The 22,586-nt window shown below is 47.2% G+C and overlaps 1 protein-coding gene across 4 annotated transcripts in view; it reads left to right on the forward strand.

Annotated features, from left to right (window-relative positions):
- The window catches only part of LIMK2 (LIM domain kinase 2), a 57,709-nt gene that overhangs the window by 24,026 nt on the left and 11,097 nt on the right, over positions 1–22,586 (forward strand). For 2 of the 4 annotated variants that reach the window (XM_082204045.1, XM_082204048.1), the window contains 7 exons: positions 9,149–9,284; positions 12,717–12,826; positions 13,558–13,746; positions 14,438–14,543; positions 16,377–16,573; positions 18,510–18,696; positions 21,744–21,830. In XM_082204045.1, the coding sequence (XP_082060171.1) occupies positions 9,149–9,284; positions 12,717–12,826; positions 13,558–13,746; positions 14,438–14,543; positions 16,377–16,573; positions 18,510–18,696; positions 21,744–21,830 (1,012 nt within the window). Of the gene's footprint in view, positions 1–3,550; positions 3,922–9,148; positions 9,285–12,716; positions 12,827–13,557; positions 13,747–14,437; positions 14,544–16,376; positions 16,574–18,509; positions 18,697–21,743; positions 21,831–22,586 lie in introns of those variants that run through there. The other 2 variants (XM_082204046.1, XM_082204047.1) reach the window with 2 other exon arrangements.

Here is a 22,586-nt window from a genome sequence, read left to right on the forward strand (position 1 = left end):
AGTACATGTCGAATCACACTAAATTGATTATTTGTTCTTTATTGGGCAATGAAGTGTTATCTTCCTTGCTTCCTGCTGTGTGTGCAAATTTGTGTATGGAAGCTGCTTTGCAGGTCTCTCTTCAAAAGCAGATCAAGTTTTATGATAAATATATTTCCTGTTTATAGAGAATCTCATGAAGCCAACACTCCAAATGGAATCTCTTAGCAGGGCTTTTAGCTGTCTTCGTTTCGTATAGTTTTCACGCTGGGCTCTTGCAAGTTGGCCTCTCATGCAGAAGTGCTGTTTGCTGTTAATCACACAGCAGGACATCATAAATTTAGATTTGAGGATTATCTATATGGATCATTTTAGATCAAGTGGGGGCAAATTTCAGTTCATGAAATCAAACACTGGGGCAAATACTCTGTGCTGTTCTTTCTTTGTCCTGCCTACTCCCCCCACCCCAAAAAAGTTGAGGATGTGAAGCCAATAAGGGACTTGCCAATTATTCCGTGGCAGTTTTTGTTCATGGTATGGAACTAATAATCCAAAAGGGGCTGGGATATGAGGAGGGCATGGAAAAGAGGAGTGCATTCCTAGACGCAAACTCACTGCATTGTTTCTGTTTCCAGTGGAGCTCTGTGCAAATGGTCAGGAGGAAAGACTCCCTCTTCCTGAAACAGATGGACTGTGTCAGGATTTATGACCCTGGTGTCACTGACTCTGCACTTTACAGCTGGCTTAAAAGCCCAGCTAAGTGGAAGATCCTGGCAATTTACGGAGGTTATTTTTCCATAAATGTGGCTGGCTGTCATGTGTGTGTGTACACACACATGCCTTGCAATTCAACTCCATTTCTTAGGAAACTTTAGCCACAGGTGTCAACCCAGCACCTAATGTGCTTCTGTTCTCTGCCGCCAAGCTTACCCTTATCCTGAAAGGAAACCTCTTAAAAAATCTGCAGCATCTGGATTTCAACTTCATAGCCCTAATGTGTCAACAGACTCTGCAGCAGCAGGCTTTGGGTGCCAGAGTGCAGCAGGCAGAAGCAACTCCAGCAGAAAGTTCTTCTGTGCAGGCTCCACTGAAATGAATGAAAACAATGGCAATGATGATTTCAGGGGGGGCTTGCACAGGAGAAATTCCTGGTACATCATAGCCCATGTCACCTCGAGATACTGTTTGGCTTTTCCATCTTGGGCACCCAAATGTTGCCTTGTCAAATATGAAAAGCAATGGGGTTAAACTAGAACTCATTGTCCTTTACAGTGTTACCTCGGGTTACATACGCTTCAGGTTACAGACTCCGCTAACCCAGAAATATTACCTCAGGTTAAGAACTTTGCTTCAGGACAGAAATTGTGCTCAGGCGGCGCAGCGGCAGCAGGAGGCCCCATTAGCTAAAGTGGTGCTTCAGGTTAAGAACAGTTTCAGGTTAAGTACAGACTGTAGGGGAATAACATAATGTAATGCACAACGGGTCAGAGCACTGGGGAACATACATAATCCTTTGTAAATCACTTAAATAATTTTAAATCAAGGAAGCAGCATACAGATTTAGTTTTTATAAAACACACATTTAGATTTTTCTGCCTTGCCCTGTCCCAAGGACTTGAGGGATGTTGCAATGTATCTCTTTTATCCTTGCATCCCGTCTGAGGCAGGTTGCAAGACTGAGAGCTGTCAGCTTGCCCAAGGCCATTCTGTGGGCTTCATGGCATTTGAGCCTGGGGCTCCCTTGTTGAAGCACCATCAGAACAGAACTGTTCACAGGCATGGGTGGTGACTTAACTGCATTCACAACTAGATATGCTTTCCCAGTTGCCTTTCCTTTTTGGCTAACGAAGAAGAATGCTTGAACTTGAAGGTTTGTACGATTTTTTAAAAAAGAAAAAACCTGGCATAGCACTAGCCTTGGTTAGTTCTCTCCCTCCGTTCCCTGGATTTTAGGACAAAGAGCCATCCATGCTGCACAGGAAACTTTGCAACACGAGGCAGCTTTGAGAAGCATACCTGATTGATCTTTCTCTCCTTCCCAGCGCTAAAATCTGTGTAAGGGGATTGAGCGATGGTTTGTTAGGGAACGACAGGAGGACATTCAAGTCCCAATTGTGGGCTTGCCAGAAGTCACTGGCGGGCGAATGTGGGAAGCAAGGTCCTTGAGAGCCAGTGTGGTTAGAGTGTTGGACTAGGACCTGGGAGATCAGGGTTCGAACTTCCATGCAGTCATGTGAAGCTCACTGTGTGACCCTGGGCCAGTCACTAATGCAAATCCTAGCCTATCTCACAGCGTAGAATCATAGAGCTGTAGAGTTGGAAGGGATCATGATGGTCATCTAGTCCAACCCCCTGCAGTGCAGGAAACCTTTGCCCAACGTGCAGCTTGAACCCACAACCCTGTGGGACCCCCAAGCATAAATGTCCAAAAGTTCAGCAGAAACCCTCCATTGTTATCACCTGGGATCGGACGTTCAGATAAGGAGGGGAAATATACAGAACCTGTTTCCCTACTCCTCCAACCCCATGATTCATAACCTTTTCCAGAAGATAGCTATGGTGGATGGTATCAGAGAGGTCAAGGAGCGTTAATGCCTCCGGTCTTCCAGCAAAGGGCAACCGAGGCAGCTCCTGCGCCCAAACCAAACCTAAACCTCCACTTAAAATAGATCCAGGAAATCATAAAGTGTCGGCAACCACTCACGTGAGCTCCTGGCCTGGGAAGGAAATGTTATCTGCTAAGTGATAACTGTTCACCTCTTCTATGTCTGAGGCAGGTCTCCTTAGGAGCAGGCATGTCACAGCTGGGACCCCACCCCCCACCACACTCTTTCCCAGATAGGCATTTAGCATCTTTGAAGCTCAGCTGGCTCCTGCTACATGCAATAGGTCAAATGGGACAAGGCTGGCTCTTGTTGGTCAGTACCCTTCCACCTCCTCAAGCCATAAGAAGTGAAATTCATCACATCAAAGTTGAGGCAGGTGGTGTCCGAACACCTCCTTTGGCTGCTCTGCATTAGCCATGGTATTCAGTGGTGAAAGTGATTGGTCACATCCACACCAACCATTCAGTGCGCATGTGAGGCACGTGGGTCCGCCCCACCAAGAATCCTGGGAGCTTCCATTTGCCCCCACCCTTAACAAACTACAACTCCCAGGATTCTTGTGGGGAAACCATGTGCTTTAAATATATGGTGTAGATGTGTCTTGCAAGCCTCTGTCAAACCTTTTGGAGCATGCTGCTAGGGTTAGGTCCCGTTTCCTTGGCTGGGAAAGGTGAAGATGGTGTCGAGGAGCCACCATCGCCACCACGGAGTCAACTTGACAGTGAGCTTTGATTACTGGCTCGATCCTGCAACTTTGGACTGCTGTGGTGCGTTGGTTTGTGGTTTTTTTGCGGACGAGGGAGGTTTGTGCCTTGCAGGTCCGTGAATTCCACCTTTTGTAAATGAGTTGTTGCTATCCCCTGCTAATCATGTTAACTATCCACCTCACTCCTGAAAAGAGGAGCTCCTCCTCCTGTTCCCTCCACCCTCTACCCTTGGGCTAGAACTGGAGGAGGAGGAGGAGGAGGAGGAGGAAGCATGACAACAACTGCTCTAGCCTTGGGCGGGCACAAGGCTAATGACACTGCTCTCCCTTGAGGGGCTCCCAGTTGAAACAGCCTCCTCCTAAGGCTGCTGCTCCCCTTGCGACCATGAGAGCCAGGAGAATCCCAGCGGAGAGCAACCCGCCCAAGACCTGGCACTCCCCTGTGCTAGCAGCAGCAGCAGCGAGGCACCCGAATCGGCAGGAGGCAAAGTGAACCCTTTTCCATGGCTGTTTTAGCTACACGGTAGAAGCCGTCAAACAGGTTTGCGTCTGAGCTGGTCTAGCCAGCACTCCGGAGATGGGAAGCTACTTGTCTGCTCCACCTTCCTTCCTTCCAAAGGAGCCCTTTCGGTAAGCCATGCTCAGTATGTGGGCGGTGGGGGGCAGATTCCTCTCCACCACCCCTCGCCCCATTCCTAGGCTGTTAGGTGTGTTTCTACCCAGGGACCTACCTGCCTGGTAGAAATCTTTCAGGTAGGAGGGCACAGTCTGTATGCTTTCTTACCTGCTTAAGGTGGGGTGAGGCGTGATAGGTTGCTAGCAGCGTTTGCAGGTTCATTTGGGTGTGTGTGTGTTGTGTTTCAACCTACAGCACCTGAAGCCTCATGTCTTGTTTGCCGGTGTGGTGTGTTAAATGATGGCAGGAGTTGTCTAACAGAGACCTTGTGGCCATAAAGTTCGCTGGGTGACTTGGGGCCAGTTTAACTCAGAGACTGTAGGAGGGATTCAAGCTGGTGCCGTACCTATCAGATTTCAGATGCATGGATGAGCTGAGTACTGTATAGCTTTTGAGCCGGGTTTCCATAAACCTCTTTCGTTTCCAAAGCAGCCCCCTCGCCTCCTGGATTATTGCTTGCTTTAAGCCTGTCTTTCAAGTGAGCACCAGGCGCCAAGCCCTTAACTCCCACCTTGAGGGGTTTGTTCCCCGCCAGGAAGCGAGTGAAACTTGTGGCTAGTGGTGAGGTGGGTAAATTGTGTTGGAATCTCATAAAAAAATTGGGTGCCACAAGGCAGACATGCAAATGGTTAGGAAGAACTTGGGGAATCTGCTTTTAGGACTTGATCCCTAACCCTAACCCTAACCCTAACCCTATGGTGTGTGTTACTTTATTTGTTTCATTTTATTCACCTAACAATCTAAATGCCGCCTGATTTGTAAACAGAACCCCTAAGCAGTTTGCAAAAAAGCAAACAAATAAAACAAACATTAAAATGGTCAATGGAAGGCAAAGTTAAAAATAGGTATTTTAAGTTTTTCAAAATATAATTAAAGCCAACAGTCAAGGTACCGACAGACAGTTTAAAACACATGCCAACATGTCTGGATGGGTTTGCCTGAATGAAAACGTTTTAAGCAGGCACCTAAAGGAATGCACCCGCCTGATGTCAGTAGACAGTGAGTTCTAATGGATCGATTTCTTACAAGCCTGGAACAAATACTATGGAGCACCTGCAGCAGTGCCAGTTCTGCAGTTTGGAGCAGTCAGGAGGGCATTAGTTTCTCACACGTGCCCTTACACAGTTAGCATAAAAGTTATCCAGTGTCTGTTAGAATATGCCTCCCATTCCCCTTGTGTGCCTGCTCTCCTCCCCCCACTTTAATTGCAGCTGCTTCAGGAATGTGCTTCTGACACAGGACAGACTCAGAAGCATTTATTTCATCACATGCAAAAGGCCCCCTGTTCAGTCTGTATGTAGAAGTGAGAAAGATTCCTGCCTGAAATCCTGGAGAGCTGCTGCCAGTCAGTGTGGACAGTACTGAGCTAGATGGTTCAATGGTCTGACTTGGGATAAGGCAACTTCCTATGACTTTGTAATCTGCAAGAGAGCAAGTACTTAGATTATTATTTTTTAAAAACCAATATTAGGCATGAGCTTCTTGAGTGAAGGTGTGGACTTAGGCAAGCTATCATTTCTGAGCCACTCCTCATTCCCATCTGAAATAGGGTCTGCCTTAACATGGTGACTGTAATGATTGTGGAAATACTCACATGGTGTGCTTTGAACACTTAGGAACAGCACCGTAATCCTGCTCTGTCAGTTGAGCATGAGACTCTTACAGGGTTGTGGGTTCAAGCCTTACATTGGACAAAGGATTCCTGCATTACAGGGGGTTGGACTAGATGACCCTTGGGATCCCTTCCAGCTCTGTGATTCTATGCAGTGCATAGCTCTTTGTGAAGCTAAAGCACTTGTTATTTCTGAGCCGGAATTTCACTCACATTCTGAAGCAGCCTTGGGAATATGCACTGAGCTTCTGCAGGCCTGGGCGGACTTCTGTGAATTTGCCCTGCCTGGATTTGTTTACCGTGACGTCACAAGGGATGGGTTTTCTTAACGCGCCTCAGCCCCTCACCTTTCCCCCAGAATTCTGTTGCAGCAGCAGCCCCCTTTCAACTTTCCTCAGCTTCCTAGAATTTGTAACGTGCAACCTCTGTAGATAAAGCAGCACAGATTGCAATGCCTAGAATTTCGCTCAGTGGACAAGGGCTGCTCTGGAACTCCTCCTTTGGTTTCCGGTGTCCTGAGCAACCTTCCCCAACCTGGTGCCCTCTAGATGTTTCGGGCTGCAGTTCCCATCAGCCCAAGCCAGCACAACTGTATTATGGTGGGGCTGATGGGAGTTGTAGTCTGAACCATCTGAATGGCACTTAGGTTGGGCAAAGGCTGAGCAGCCAGACCTGGACTACAACCCCCAGGGTGCTCTGCAGCCGAGAGGATTCCTAATACGGTGACAACCAGGGGTACCAGCATCAGTGTGGAGGAGAACTTGAAGCACCTTCAGGAGGCTGCTCGGCACCCGGTGCTAGAGCAGGCACCAGCGGCCATAGTGGAGAGCCCTGAACGACAGGGCTAGCCAAAACTCTCTCTCCAGATAGAAATTCAGTGCACATACTGAAAAAAGCACCTGTTCAGCCTTGCTAACTGGGGTTGGTGGAAGTAGTTGTCCCACATGACCTTGCTGACTGGGGCTAGTGGCAGGAGTTGTGCAAAATATCTGGAGGGCACCAGGTTGGGGATGGCTGACCCAGACCTCTAGGACCAGCTAGTCAGCTGCTTTCCTCACTTCTAAGGAAAGGGAGGAGGGTGGGGTGGAGGGATGAGCAGAGTTTATGGTTGCCCGGTCATTGCAGGAAGCGTGTTCCTACTTGGAATGTGACTAATGGCATGTGCGTCACCCCAAACAAGACCTTGCCCAGAGGTCCAGCATCTGAACCTGTAGCTAAATCTTGGAATTTCTGCCGGGGTTCGCTGCATGCTGACGAGCAAGTATTTTGGACAAACCATCCAGCCCAGTGGGAATCTTAACTACCGGTACTTGCTCTCTCTTTCCCCAAGTCTTGCTGTTGTTTTATCTGGTGCAGTGCCAAGAGTAGAGCACCTTGCCTCTCTCAGAGTGACAGGCACTAAGGCTATCCTCAGCTATTTAACAATTCCAAATCCTTTTTGCCGCTGTACAGATAGGCACCTCCTTGCTCATTGGTCCCACTTGCCAGGTCAATCTTATCAACTAAAGTTACAGGCTAGAAGCTGAAGGAGAGGCAAGATTTGATGCTTCCAGGCACGCAGCTGCATGCTGAGGAGGCGGCGTTTCTATAGTAGGGTTAGCTCGCTTATCTGGGTAAAAGTTGGGCAGGGCCCACTGGCTTATGTATAAAAACACCTGAGTAATTACCGGTAGCTAAGCACTCCCTTCCTTATTCAGCCTAGGGGAGGCTGCTTTAAGACCGTAAGCAGTGGCCTGGGAGAATCAGGCCAAAGGAAGACCATATAGACTAGCATCTCTTCTTCTCAAAGGGACCAAATACCCCAAAGAACCTAGGAATCTAGATAGACTGCCTCTGGGCCTGGAGGTTCCATAAGAAGAGTGTTGGATCAGGCAAAAGGGTGCCCCTCTGTCTGCACAGCAGCCACCCAGATGCCACAGTGGGAAGCCTTCAAGCAGGACCTGAGTGCGGCAGCAAGCTCCTCTCCTGTAGCCTCCAGCAACTAGTATTCAGAGACATACTGCCTCCAGCAGTGAACATCGCATATAACCATTGTGGCTGCTGGCTATAGGCATCCTTTCTCCATGAAATTTGTCTAGCCCTCTTTTAAAGCCATCTCAGTGGGTGTCCATTTCTACGTCTTGCTGGGAGTAAATTCCAGAGGTGTGAAAAACTGCTTTCTTTTCGTATATGCTAAGCAGTGTTCAGCAGCCCAGTCATCATTTGGGATCCCCTCTCCTTGTACCACCAGAAAATGAAACACAGTTTGAAGCAATTGTCCTGAAACAGATGGGCAAAGGAAGCTTGCTCTCTCCTGTGAGAAGGACTTGGAGGGTTTTCAAGAGAGTAGTTCAGGCTGCGCACCTGGGAGGTGGTGATATGCAGAGCCTGGTGATGTTGTGTCCATTATTGGAGAGAGACATGCACCTGCCTTAGAAATAGCATTACAAATCACTGAAATAGTTATACTCTGACCTGCCTCCTGGCCCTGTGGGCTAGGGACATTGGTTCTGTGTGCATGGTCGCCTGGCCTTGGTGCTATGTTCATAATGGTCCAAGGATCATGAGTTTTGCAGTGGAGGGGGGTGTCAGAGGCCGTCCTCTTGTCCTGGAGAGTGACCACCACCTCAGCATTCAGGCTTCCTTCTCCATGCTGCTTTCTTGCGGGCCTCAGAGGAGTGCCTTCATCCACCCATCCGCAGATCACTTTTGGGACAGCCTTTGTACAACCTGGTGCCCTCCAGCCGCTCTGGACTACAACATCCTCCGGCCCCAGTGTTCCACAGGTCTGAGCCACTCTTCCCATCTGCCCCAGCATCATATGGTCATGCTGGCATTGGGCTCATGGGAGTCGTAGTCCAAAACAGCCAGAGCTCCCCAGGTTGGGTCCGGGGAGTTTGTCTGGAGACTTAAATCCAGGTTCTTCTGGCTTCCTTCCAGGCTTTTTATTTCTGTGCTGAGTAGTGTATTAGTGTATAGAGAAAAGGGAAGTCTTACCCAAAAATGGAAAGTTGGTAGAGGTATTGCAAAGTTTAGCTATTATGTTAGGTTTAAAAACAGATATATATGTCATTGCAGTGGCCACCCTTATTCTTATTGGTATTATCATTAGTTGGTATTAAGTGCTGGCCCTGATCAGAGTAGACCCACTGAAGTTAATAGACAGGCTCATTAATTTCAGTGGGTCTGCTCTGGGCAAGGTGAATGGCTCTTAGTATTATTTACTGCGTTTATTCATTGCTTACTACCTAGAGCAGTGGTCTCCAAACTTTTTTCAAAGGGGGCCACATTTGATGAAGTGAAGGGCTGTGGTTGCCGACCAAAGTTGTTGACCTTTTAAGATTGAAGTTGTTGAGCTTTTTTAAGAGTTGGAGTTGTTGAGCTTCTTTTATGATTAAAATTGTTGAGGTTTTTTTAGGATTTTACCCCAGGAAATAAACTGCCACAGGGGCCGTATTAGGCACCCCAAACACATTATGGACATGCCTGACATAGAGCACCCCAAAGGGACTTCCCTTTACTCCATAGCCTGGCGGGTTGCAGGTGGGCAGATGTAGGTCTTACCTCCCATTCTTTGTTTTGCCTCCTAGTTGCTCCGAGTGCCAGGACCTCCTCACAAACTGGTACTACGAAAAGGATGGGAAACTCTACTGCCATAAGGACTACTGGAGGAAATTTGGCGAGTCTTGCCACGGCTGCTCTCTGCTGATGACTGGGCCAGTCATGGTAAGGATTTGGCATTGTTTCTGTTTCCCATTCTGAGTGTGCCCAGAATTTTATGTTGTGAACAACCCTGAGACCTGGGAGTATAGGGTGCTATACAAATGATGATGCAGGATGATGCAGGATGGGGGAAACTCAGCATCCGAAGCCACTTCAAATCTCTACTAGTTACTCTGTGTTGCTTTCCTGCTGCTTCAGAGGGTAGGACCCCAAACCAGTGGATTCAAATTACAAGAAAGGAGATTCCAACTACACATTAGGAAGAACTTGCTGACTGGAAGAGCTGTTCCACAGCAGAACGGACTACCTTGGAAGGCGGTGGGCTTTCCTTCATTAGAGGTTTTCTCTTGGATAACCATCTGCCAGGGATTCCTTAACTGGTGGAACGCTCTGTCTCATGTGACCAGGGCCCTGCAGGATCTGATTTCTTTCCGCAGGGCCTGTAAGACAGAGTTGTTCCGCCTGGCCTTTGGCTTGGAGCCAATTTGATTCCCTCCCCCCCATTTTCTTTTTTCTTTTCCTTCTCCTGCAATGAGGCTACATTTTAATATTTTAATGTTCCATTATTTTAATGTTGTATTTTATTTTTGTTTTTAAGTTGTAATCATTCATCTTGTTTTTATTATTGCTTGTAAGCCGCTCTGAGCCCGGCCTTGGCTGGGGAGGGCGGGGTATAAATAAAAAATTATTATTATTATTATTATTATTATTATTATTATTATTAACTGTGATTCCTGTAGTGCAGCGGGTTGGACTAATGACCTTTGGAGGCCCTTCCAACTCTGTAATACAGTGACTGAGCAAGGTTAGGATTCAAAGCCCTAATGATGATATCAGGCTGTATCCCCCCCCCCCCCAAAGTGTGTCTTCTGGGAAGGGCCTGGCAGGAAGGAGGAGCAGCTTTGTTGTGAAATGTTTTGGGACGGAGCACAAGACGAAAGTGTTTCCTGTTGGGCCTCCAGGCTGCCCATGCCATAAGGCACTTCGCCTTTGTTCTTGGGACTCAGGCTCCCGTCTTTGTAATATGATATTGAACCTCTCAACAGGTTTGGCAAATGGAAGATTTTTTCAGTGGGAGGTGCATCCTTTTGCAAAAAAACCCAAAGGAGCATGCTTTTTGCTTCCAAACAATTCCGTTATTGCTGTTGCATTTATATCCCACTCTTCATCCAAGGAACACAATTGTGGTGATGTACATGGTACTTCCGGGGGGAAGCCGTGGCTCAGTGGTAGAGACCCTGCTTTGCATGCAGAAGGTCCCAGGTTCAGTCCCCGGCAGCATCTCTAGGTACAGCTGGGAATGTCCCTTATCTGAAACCCTGGAAAGATGCTGCCTGTCAGTGTAGACAATACTGAGCTAGATGGGCCAAGAATCTGAATCAGTCTAAAACAACTTCCTATGTCGTGTGATATGGTCAGTTTATTTATTTACACTTACATCCCATCTGCCATGGATGCTTTAGCTGAGATTTCTGCATTGCAGGGGGTTGGACTAGATGACCCTTGGAGTCCCTCCCAAGTCTACGATTCTATGTTTCTGTGTTCCCACAAAGTGATGTACTGTACTTGGTTCTTCTGCTCCTCATTTCATCTACCCAACGTCCTTTGAGGGTAGGCTAGAGTTGACAAATACAGTGGTACCTCAGGTTACATACGCTTAAGGTTACATACACTTCAGGTTAAAGACTCCGCTAACCCAGAAATAGTGCTTCAGGATGAGAACAGAAATCGGGCTCCGGCGACGCGGCAGCATCAGGAGGCCCCATTAGCCAAAGTGGTGCTTCAGGTTAAGAACAGTTTCAGGTTAAGTACAGACCTCCGGAATGAATTAAGTACTTAACCTAAGGTACCACTGTAGTGACTGGCCCAAGGTCACCCAGTGAGCTTCATGGTTGAGTGGAGATTTGAACCCTGGTCTCCCAGGTACCAGTCTGACCCTCTAACCACCACTGCAGTATGCTGGTTCTGCATCATCCATTGCTGGCAGAAAGGACACACTTCCTTTCATTCACACTCACCTGTGTGTGTGTGAACACATCTGTGCCCAGGATTGGGCCAGAGTTGTAGAACATTGTCTCTGGGCTGAATGATGCAGGGGCTGGTGGGAACTGTAGTCCAAAATGGCAGGAGGGCACCAGGTTGAGTGAGTCTGCACTGAAGTGTGGGACTGAGAGCCAGCGTGGTGTAGTGGTTAAAGCATCAGTATGATTTCATCTTGAGCTCCATGGAAGAAAAGGTGGGATATAAATGCAGTACGTTAATATAAATACCGTATTTTTTGCACCATAACACTCACTTTTTTCCTCCTAAAAAGTAAGGGGAAATGTCTGTGCGTGTTATGGAGGGAATGCCTACAGGTGGCATGCCTACGGATTTTCCTCCTCTAAAAACTACGTGCGTGTTATGGTCTGGTGCGTGTTATAGAGCGAAAAATACGGTATATAAAATTATTCAGAACAAAGTGAAGGTATCTTTCTTCTGACTGCAGGCAAAACTCTCCATGTCTTGATTTAAAGCTTATTAGGGCCTCTAGACTAGACAGCACTTAGCTCTGAATCTGAGATGCTGTAGAAAGTTAAGAAACAGGTCCCCAAATGCATGTTAGGGCTGAAGGTGGAGTCCCGAGTTTTGAAAGGTTGAAGACAACTGCTGTAGGGGAAACTCTGCAGGCCAACAGCTCATTTCCCCTAGCAAGAGGCATTTTTTAAAAATGCTTTTTGAGACCCCTAGTGGATTCTAGGGGAAGCGCAGCCCCAAATACCTGTACGGTACTGTATTCATGTATATGCTGTTACAGTACAATTCCAACTTATACACATTTAACTTGTGCCATTTCAACCAGCCTGCCTTCAACCAGGCAGGCTGATTGAAATGGGCACAAGTAAAATTGAAGCCAAACAGATGCCCTAATGGGAAACCCACAAGCAGTCCCTGAGCACAAAAGCCCCCTCCCTTCCTGTAGCTTCCAGCTCTTGGTATTCAGAAGCATTACTATCTCCAACTGTGGAGGCAGAGCATAGTAGCCACTGACAGCCCTCTCCACCGTGAATTTGTCTAATCCTCTATTAAATCTATATAGGCTGGTGGCCATCATTGGCTCCTGTGGGAGCGAGTTCCATAGTTTAACTATTAAGCCCCCATGTGAGACAGGTAACACCCACACTCCTTCCAACATCCTCCTCTTCCTCCCTTCTCTCACATGCTTTTAAGTTAGGCCTGCTTTTCCAGGAGCACCCAAAGTGACAAAATGCCCCTCCGGCCAGCAATTGCAAACCTTGGTTTGACCCTGCGGTGTGCTGTCCGGTTTCAGGAAAAGGGTTGATGTGGCTAATGCATGGTTGAGATTTCTCTCTTGACTTTTCTGGGTCTGAAAGCACCTTTGTTGTTTTGCCTTTGTCTGCTCTCCACCTTGGCTTAAACCTTGCTTCTCTGCAGGTGGCTGGTGAATACAAGTACCACCCAGAATGCTTTGCGTGTATGAGCTGCAAGGTGATCATTGAAGATGGCGACACGTATGCATTGGTGCAGCACTCTGCCCTCTACTGGTAAGGGGAAGTTAGAAGCCCATACTGCAACCGTTGGGGGTAGGGGGGTGGAATGCAGGCAGGGGGGTCCAATGCTTGGACTACTGCAATGCACTCTATGTGGGGCTACCTTTGAAGGTGACCTGAAACTGCAATTAATGCAGAATGTGGCAGCTAGACTGGTGACTGGGAGTGGCCACCGGGAACACATAACACTGGTCCTGAGAGATCTGCATTGGCTCCCAGTACGTTTCCGAGCACAATTCAAAGTGTTGGTGCTGACCTTTAAAGCCCTAAACGGCTTCAGTCCTGTATACCTGAAGGAGCGTCTCCATCTCCATCGTTCAGCCCAGACACTGAGATCCAGTGCCGAGGGCCTTCTGGCGGTTCTCTCACTGCGAGAACTAAAGCTACAGGGAACCAGGCAAAGGGCCTTCTTGGTAGTGGTGCCCGCCCTGTGGAATGCCCTCCCTTCAGATGTGAAGGAAATAAGCAGCTATCTTCTCTTTAAAAGACATCTGAAGGCAGCCCTGTTTCGGGAAGTTTTTAATATTTAACGCTGTATTGTTTTTAACACTTGATTGGAAGCTGCCCAGAGTTGCTGGGGAAACTCAGCCAGATGGGCGGGGTATAAATTATTATTATTATTATTATTATTATTATTATTATTATTATTATTATTATTAGAGGTGTGGAGAGGGGAGGGATGGATCTGGCAGTTCCAGCATAACATTCTCCACTCTTCTGTTTAGTGGCAAATGCCATAACCAGATTGTTCTGACTCCGATGATTGAGAGGTTGTCCACCGAGTTCCTGTGTGAACAGCTGCCCTACACGCTGACCCTCATCTCCATGCCTGCGGCCACTGATGGCAAGCGAGGATTCACGGTGGCTGTCGAAGGTGGCTGCTCAACCTATGCCACTAGCGTCCAAGTGAAAGAGTGGGTGATAAATCAGTTTGTATACTCCTTAATGCCAAAACACATGTCTAAGCCAAGTTTAAGTATAAAAGCCAAACACACAAGCATTACAGTATAAACGCTTGTAGTTAAAATATGCAGTTAAACAATGCAATATTAAATTGCTGTGTTGTTTAATTGCCTATTTTAATTATGGACATTTAATGGAATCTATGATAGAATTGGGGGAGATCTAATGGCAAACCAGTGCAAGGTAGAAGGTGTGTCTGTGAGGAACCAGTACTGGAGGATGTGACTGATAATAGAGAACAGGGAAGAGCCCACCCAGAGATGACTATAGGCAGCATTGCCTGGGGTTGGACTAGATGACCCTTGTGGTCCCTTCCAGCTCTACAGTTCTAGGTTTCTATTTCATTAAATTGTCATGGAGATATGAAGACATCACAGTGCTAAATGTATCTTGACAATCTAATGTCACCTTTCTATATTTTTCTTCTCTTAGTCATGTTTATTTGTTTTATAAGCAAAACTCAGATTATTTTAAGGATAATATGTAATTTATTTGTTAATTTTAACACTGACCACTGCACTTTTATGGAAGTTTCACTCTTCCGTGGTCTTTGGAGTAGTGCAATTCATGTTGTTACTCCTTGAAGACCCAGGAAAATAAAAATAGTTCTGCTGTCACATGACCCTCCCTCTTTGTTTATAGAGTCAACCGACTGCATATTAGTCCTGATGTCCAGAACGCTATTCACCCTGGAGACAAGATCCTGGAGATCAATGGGACCCCGATTCGCACACTACAAACAGAAGAGGTACAGCCTGGACGTCTCTTTAAGTTCACTTCTTGCTCCTGGTGATTTGGGAAATAGAACAGAATGGAGAAGAGAGAATAGCTCAAGGCTGGTGCAAATGCTTTGCATGCAGAAGGGCTCAGGATTGATCCATGGCATAGCTATAAAGATCTCTGATGGGAACCCTGGAGAACAGGTGCCAGTTGACCAGCCTTGTGCCCTCCAAGTGTTTTAGACTACAACTCCCATCAGCCCCTGTGTCATATGGCTGATGGGAGTTGGTGAAGGCTGGAGTAGACAACTCTGCACTATAGATGGACCAATAGACAGACTTGGGTATAAGGCAGGGTTGTTGTCTTTTCTTAGCCACTGGGGCCTTTGGTCTGGTCCCTCAATTGTCTTCAATATATCTCAAGGCACAAGCAAAGTTCTCACATTTGTGAGTTGTGGGCAATTCCTTCTCTTTCATATGTGGCATAAATACAAGACCCCTCACTGGAATATGGGCTACTGCAAACAGTTTGAACAACGTAGGTTTTTAAGGTGCCGCAAGATTCTAACAAAATTTATTAGTGCATAATAAGCTTTTGTGGACTGAGGGCCACTTTGTCAGGTGCATTATTTGTTCGTTCATTTATTTTGTAATGTTTATACACTGCTTGATTGTAACCCCCCCCCCAAAGCGATTTACAAAAAAGATAAAGCAATAAAATTGTTGAGAAGAATTAACAATAATTCAAGACATTCGAAAAGTTAAATTAACAGTACTCTGAAAACAGATTAAAACTCAAATCAGCTTTCTAAACAACTGGGTAGGCCTGCTAGACAAAAATGTTTTTTGCATGTGCCAAAAAGAGTGAAGGCGCCTGCCTGGTGTCAATAGTTCCGAAGTGTAGGTGCTGTCATGCCAAAAGATCAAGTTCTTAAAAATGCAGAATTGGTTTTATGTGGCACCTGTAACTGCACTAATTCCAGCCGTTAAAGGATTTACAGTCAAAACCAGCACTTTGAATTGGGCCCATGAACTAATTGGCAGCCTGTGCAGTCAGGCCAGTATAATATGCTCAAACTGTTTTCCACTGGCGAGCAGCCTGGCCGCCAAATTCTGCACCAGCTGAAGTTTCTAAACTTTCTTCAGAGGCAGCCCTATGTATAACGTGTTGAAGTAATCTGACCCAGAGGTTGCCAGTACATAGACGACAGAAGTTAGGCTATCCCTGTCCAAATGGGATACAGCTAGGCCACCAGCCGAAGCTGATGGCAGGCACTCCATGTCTCTGAGGCCACCTGAACCTCAAGCAAAGCAAGGGTTCCAGAAGTACCCCCAAGCTATGTACTTCAGAGGGAGCGTAGCCCTATCAGGAGCAGGTAACATCCAATCCATCCATTCTAGGGAACCCCCCTCTAACAGTGCCTGAGTCTTAAGCTGGATTGAGCTTCAGTTTGTTGGCTTTCATCCAGTCCGTTAATGAGGCAAGGCAATGGTCCAGCACATCCACTGCCACATCTTCAGATGTAAAGGAGAAGTACAGCTGTGGGTCATCAGCATATTGCAGGCATATATGTAGGATTGTAAGCAGTGAGGAGAAGAAATGCAGAGAGTACAGAGACAGCCATAATTACATAATTAACTGTGGACAGTCACAGAAACCTGCGTCCTGATTTGCCCATGAGTAAACCTCTTGTAGGCTGAATTAAGGCTAAGGCTGAGGTTTTTGTGTGAGGTTAGTTTACCAATGCCAGGATGTCTGAGCTATCAACAACTTTCTGTTTGAATGACCCCTGGAGATGCTCCCTCGGAGGTCTCTCTCGCCTTCAATGTGCAACTTCCTTATTCCTGGGTTCACTTCTCAGATAGAGGATCTGATTCGCAAGACGAGCCAAACCCTCCAGCTATTGATCGAGCATGACCCCGTCTCTCAGCGCCTCGACAGACTGCGTCTGGATGCCCGGATGCCCGGGCGCACGAAAAAGCCCTCTTCTCCCTGCCCTATATCAGCTCTGGACCTGAAGGAGAACCTGGAAGGAACGCTGCGGCGTCGCTCCCTCAGGTACCAAGGCCAGGGGAGGCTACCCCCAAAATTTTTACTGACTTCCAACTATCATTTTATTTTGCCTATATAGCTTTTCAGTTTGCAGGAGGTTGGACTAGAGGAATTTAGGCTGACCCCTCTAACACAGTGCTCCTCTCAACCTGGCACCCTCCGGCGGTTTTGAACTGCAGTATTCTCCGCTGGCTGAAGCTGATGGGAGTTGTGGACCAAAACATCTGGAAGATTCCATTTTGGGGAAGGCCTGCTACTCTAATAATAATAATAATAATAATAATAATTTATTATTTATACCCTGCCCATCTGGCTGGGCCTCCCCAGCCACTCTGGGCGGCTTCCATAGAAACCAAAAATACAGTAAAATATCACACGTTTAAAACTTCCCTGAACAGGGCTGCCTTAAGATGTCTTCTGAATGTCAGGTAGTTGTTTATCGTTTTGACATCTGCTGGAAGGGCGTTCCACAGGGCGGGCGCCACTACCGAGAAGGCCCTCTGCCTGGTTCCCTGTAGCTTTGCTTCTCGCAATGAGGGAACCGCCAGAAGGCCCTAGGCCCTGGATCTCAGCGTCCGGGCAGAATGATGGGGGTGGAGGCGCTCCTTCAGATATACTTGACCGAGGCCGTTTAGGGCTTTAAAGGTCAACACCAACACTTTGAATTGTGCTCGGAAACGTACTGGGAGCCAATGTAGGTCTTTCAAGACCTAATGCGTGTATCCAACACATTCCTGCCTCCTGCCCTACTTGCTGCTAAGGACTACTAAGAGCCAGTGCAGTGCAAAAGTTGGACTAGGACTTTGGGAGACCAGGGTATGAATCCCCTCTCAACCATGAGGCTCCCTGGGTGACCACGGGCCAGTCATTGCCTCACAGTCCTGCCTACCTCACAGGGTTGTTGTGGTGATCATATGAGGAGAGGGAGAACTATGTACATGTCAGGGACTGGAATGAAGAGGAAGAGGAATGGTGGCAATCACCCCCTACCCCTTCTCCTGTAGCTGAGGGAGGTTGTGTTGAGTTACAGCCAAACTATGAGGGAGATAACAAGTCAGAGACAAGCGAGCAGCTAAGTTATGAGGTGTTAGGAGAAGCAGGGGGAGAGACAGAGCAGCCAGCGGACACTTCATTTGACAGCATAGATGATCCGCCATCCCCTAGAACCCGACGTTCGTTAAGGGTGCAAGAGCAACGGACACAGAGGCATTTGACCCTGGGGGGCCACCATAGGGTCAGATGCTGTTGGGAAAGAGGGAGTTGCTCACTCTGGCTCCTCCGCCTTCCATCATGGAGGAAGGACCGGATTCTTCATCTTCTGCCGTAATGACTGAATAAATCATAAGAGCCTCCTTGTTTCTTCCCTGCTTCTTGAAAACATTGGGGGGAGGGAGAGAATTCCTCAAGCCTGACAGTACATCACATTGAGCTCCTTGGAGAATACAGTGGTTTGTAACTGTGATAAATAAGGACAATATTGGATAAGTTTGGTACCAAGACATAAGTCACATGAACTTTGACAAGAGTGCTCCCAGGACAAAAATTCAAGGTTACTATATAGATTTACAAAGCCCTGAACAACTTGGTTCCATGATACTGTTGTAAACCACTGTAGTACGTTTTTTATGAAACAGCAGTATGTAAATATTTTTTATAATAATAAATTTTTTTTTAAGTGCCCCCCCCCCTCCTGTGATCACGGCACAGTGCATCCAATCTGATTTCATTTTGTGTGGCGTACTAAATGCAGCCTTGAATTCGATCACAGTGTGGCTTCTTTTATACTGTTGTTACACATGTTCATTTATTATGGAGCGTGGTCTGGCGAACCTAGGTGTGCTTCGTGTGCATCCTTCCTCCCATCCCAATGAGCTGGAGAACAGGGAGCCTGCAGCTTGGACTTCCAGCAAAAGATCTAACCTTGGTTGCGTCTTCCACTCAGGCGAAGCAACAGCATCTCCAAGTCCCCTGGCCCCAGCTCCCCAAAGGAACCGCTCCTCCTCAGCCGGGATATCAGCCGTTCTGAATCGCTCCGCTCATCCACAAGTGGTTCCCAGCAGATCTTCCGCCCCTGTGATCTGATCCACGGGGAGGTTTTGGGAAAAGGCTTCTTCGGCCAGGCTATCAAGGTGAGGAAACTGTCGCAGATACTCACTTACCTTTCTCTCCCAACAGATCTCCCTACCCCGGAACGGGGCGTGTCTGCTTCTCACATTAATGGTGTTTCATTAATCAGGATCATCATTTGTCCCATCAGGTTTCTCCCAGCAATTGTTTCACTGTTCCTTTTGCTGTCCTTGAAGTTGGTGCAGCTGACACTGAATGGGAAAGGGCCATAGCTCAGTGGTTGTTAGAGCATCTGCTTTGCTTGCAGCAGGTTCCAGGTTCAGTCCCCAGCATCTCTAGGTAGGGCTGGGAGAGGCTTCTGCTTGGAACCCTGATGCCATTGCTGCCAGTCAGTGTAGACAGTGCTGAAGTAGATGAGCCAATGCCTGATGTAGTATAAAGCAACTTCCTACACATCTCTGACTGCAGAGTTTTAAGTTGGCTCTCCCCACCTTCATCCTGATCTGGGGCCCAAGAGCCTGAGTGGCCATACCTAAGCTTCTTCGGCACTGATGCTCTGTTTGCCAATCATTTCACCTTCTGTCAAAACTTTGTGCTTGAGCCAATTCTCCTGTTTAGGAAAAAGGTGGCCCTGTTGGACCACAGCTTCTCAGCCTGAGTTCATCCGTGGCCCTGCTCCATCCTCCAGAACACCTGGAGTTCTGATTTGGGGATAGTCTGTCCTATATTTCGACTCTGCCACAATGTGGAAGCAAGTTTCAGGACGGAGAAAAGAAAGTACTCCTCCATGCAGCACGCAATTAACCTGTGGAACTCGCTGCCACAGGAGGCTGTGAAGGATACCAACCAAGATGGCTTTAAAAGAAGATTAGGGAAAGATTAGGTAGACGAGAGCTATCCATGGCTACCAGCCACAACGGCTGTGCTCTGCCCACCACAGCTGGAGGCAGCGATGCTTCTGAATCCCCATTGCTGGGAACTACAGGAGGGGAGAGGACTCTAGTGATTGTTTCCTGCTTGTTGGCATCTGGGGCATCTGGCTGGCCCCTGTGAGAACAGGGAGATGGGCCATTGGCCTGATCCAGCAAGCTCTTCTTATGTTCTTATGACCCTGGGAAGGGGCTTATAACCATGCCCTGTTTCAGCCTGCATCCTTGGGTATATGCCACATTCCAGCTCCTCTTTACCTTTTCTTACTAATGAACCTGTTTCTTCTCCTTCTCCTTCCTCTTCTGTGGGTAGGCACGTAGCAGGTGCAGGTAAGCCCAGTGCTCTCTTTGCAGCATGCCTTGTGATGAGCATCCCCACTCAGGCGAGAGCCCTCAGACTAACCCCGGCCTCTGATTTGTGCACGCTGCCCACCCCCACCCTGGGCTGCAGCCGACGCCCCAACACTCCACATTCTGCAAGGCTACTGCGTTGGTTGGGGGGGAGCATCCGGCTTGTCCTTGTCTTCTGAACGTCCTTCCTGCATGGCCTTCCTTTTAAAGGAGACGTACAACAACCTAGCACCCTCCTCTCCTCTGCTGCTGCACATTTGTTTTGGAAAAGCAGGGGATTTTTAGATTACCTGCAAAAAATGTAATACCACTTACTGTAGTAAAAAAACAGCAACAACTATGCTGTTTACATAAAGTCAATAACAATACAAAAACATTCAAGTAAAAAAACACCTAGATAAAAGCAAAACAAAGCTATGTATCACAAATAAAACTGGTTAAGACTGCTGGTTGTCGTTGTCTTCTGTTTCAGTCACAGGGGTGTCAAACGTCTCATGCAAGTTGCTGCCCCTCATTATGTGCTTGACCAGTCAGGCCCAGTGCAGGCGACATCCTCCTCCTCTTGTCTTCTAATTCAGAATCTAATTCAGACACCTGATATGTATATCCATTATTTATTTATTTATTTATTTATTGCGTTTATATCCTGTCTTTTACTCCAAGGAGCTCAAGTTAGCGTGCGTGGTTCTCCCCTCATTTAATTCCCACAACAGCCCTGTGAGGTAGGGTAGACTGAAAATGAGTGACTGGTCCAGGGTCACCCCCAATGAGCTTCGTGGCAGAGTGGGAGGTTTCGAAAGCCCGTCAAAGTGCAAGTAGATAAATAGGTACGGCTCCGGCGGGAAGGTAAAAAGTGTTTCCGTGCGCTGCTCTGGTTTCGCCACATGACCCGGCCACATGCTGGCCACATGACCCGGAAGCTATACGCCAGCTCCCTCGGCCAATAAAGCGAGATGAGCGCCGCAACCCCAGAGTCATTTGCAACTGGGCCTAATGGTCAGGGGTACCTTTACCTTTACCTCCCAAACCCTAGTTCCACACTCTTTAAGTGCTACACCACACTACCTCTCTAATTTTAGGACCCACCCTATTTTTGCAATTTTATGTTGTTTAAATGTTGTGTTTTAAATTGTTGTAACCTACCCTGGGACCTTAGGGCGAAGGGCAGGTAATGAACTGAAATAATACTATTAACAACAGTAACAAAAATGATAGCGATCATAAATGACAATATAGCGGCTCTTCACTGCTGAAGGCATCAAGATGGGGATATGACACACAGAGCTCAGCATACCTCTCCCTTTGGTTTGCTTTCAATCTGTTCATTACAGACCTTGTTCACATCGTCACCAGCTCTCTTTCTAAGCGGATAGACTGAAACAAGCTCTCTAAAACAGGAGGCTTTCTTTTGGGTTTTCCAGGCCTAAAAGTGGGGTGTTCCGTTTCTCTGCTTCACAGAAGCGATCTTGTTAGCACAGCGGACAGGTGTAAACTGACAAGAATGCGCCCACTGCGTTCAGACAGCCCTCTAAACCTTGGGCTGGAGGTACAGGAGCAAGCCATGAGCTCCCTCCTTGGGTGTGCACACACATTACTTCCTGCTTTGATCAAGTAATGTGTTAATTGTGTTAATTCCCAAGTGTGAGAGGAGGACAGGAGGTCTGTGGGAGTGCAGAGCTCCTTCCTGATTCTGCCAAGTACAACCCTTAAGAGGCCTGGGGAAGCCACTCTGCTGCCAGTGACCCTTTACGGAGATCTTGCAAGGGTCAGTGAGATCATGCAACGGTTTAGAAGCGCCGTGTTAAGTTCTTCTCACTTTTGCTGTTCAGGTGACTCACAAAGCAACAGGGAAAGTGATGGTGATGAAGGAGCTGATCCGTTGTGACGAGGAAACGCAGAAGACCTTCTTGACAGAGGTAGGCACAGCTGTTTCAAGCAGGTCCTGAAACGGGTGCATTAAGCTGTCCTGCTATACAGCAGCCTCGATAGGAATGGGGGCTCAGGAAGATCACCCCATGGCTGCCCACTTAGAAGAGAGCAAAAGAACATTCTGTCATGTGCTGCTCCTCTTTGGCTTTTAAGCCGTGCAGATAATGCCCAAGACTTGGGTTGCATTTAATGCTGCGCATCGCTCTGGAGAGCTAGAGCTGGGCTGAAATGTGTTGCTGCAGAATGGCAGATCAAGTTGATGGATTATGTCGAAATGACTAAAATGACCGGAAGAATCAGAAATCAGGAAGACCAAAAATTTTAATAAGGAATGGGGAAAATTTATAATTTATCTTAAAAACCATTGTAAACAGTTAAAATCATTAGTAGGATTGGAATAACACTTGTAGTTTAATGGTGAATTTTGGACACAATGGAGAGGTAAAAGATTTGGATTATTATAAAAGATGCAGGAGGAAATGATTGACAATAGGACACACAAAGGGGGGGAGAAAGGAAGTCCAGGAGATTCTTTGGAATCTTGTTTCTATGTTGTATGTTGGATATGTGACTGTAAAATTTTAATCTGAAAAAACAAATAAATAAATTTATATATAAAAAAGAAATATGTTGCTGCTTGAAGTGAGGCCCCAGTGCCCCTCCATTTGCCAGCGATGACATTGTTAAACCTCTTGCTGCACCCTTCCTGTTTCCCATCAAACTTACCACTGCACAGTGTTGGC

Source organism: Podarcis vaucheri (assembly GCF_965113315.1).
Source record: "Podarcis vaucheri genome assembly, chromosome: 16".
Taxonomy (NCBI): domain Eukaryota; kingdom Metazoa; phylum Chordata; class Lepidosauria; order Squamata; family Lacertidae; genus Podarcis; species Podarcis vaucheri.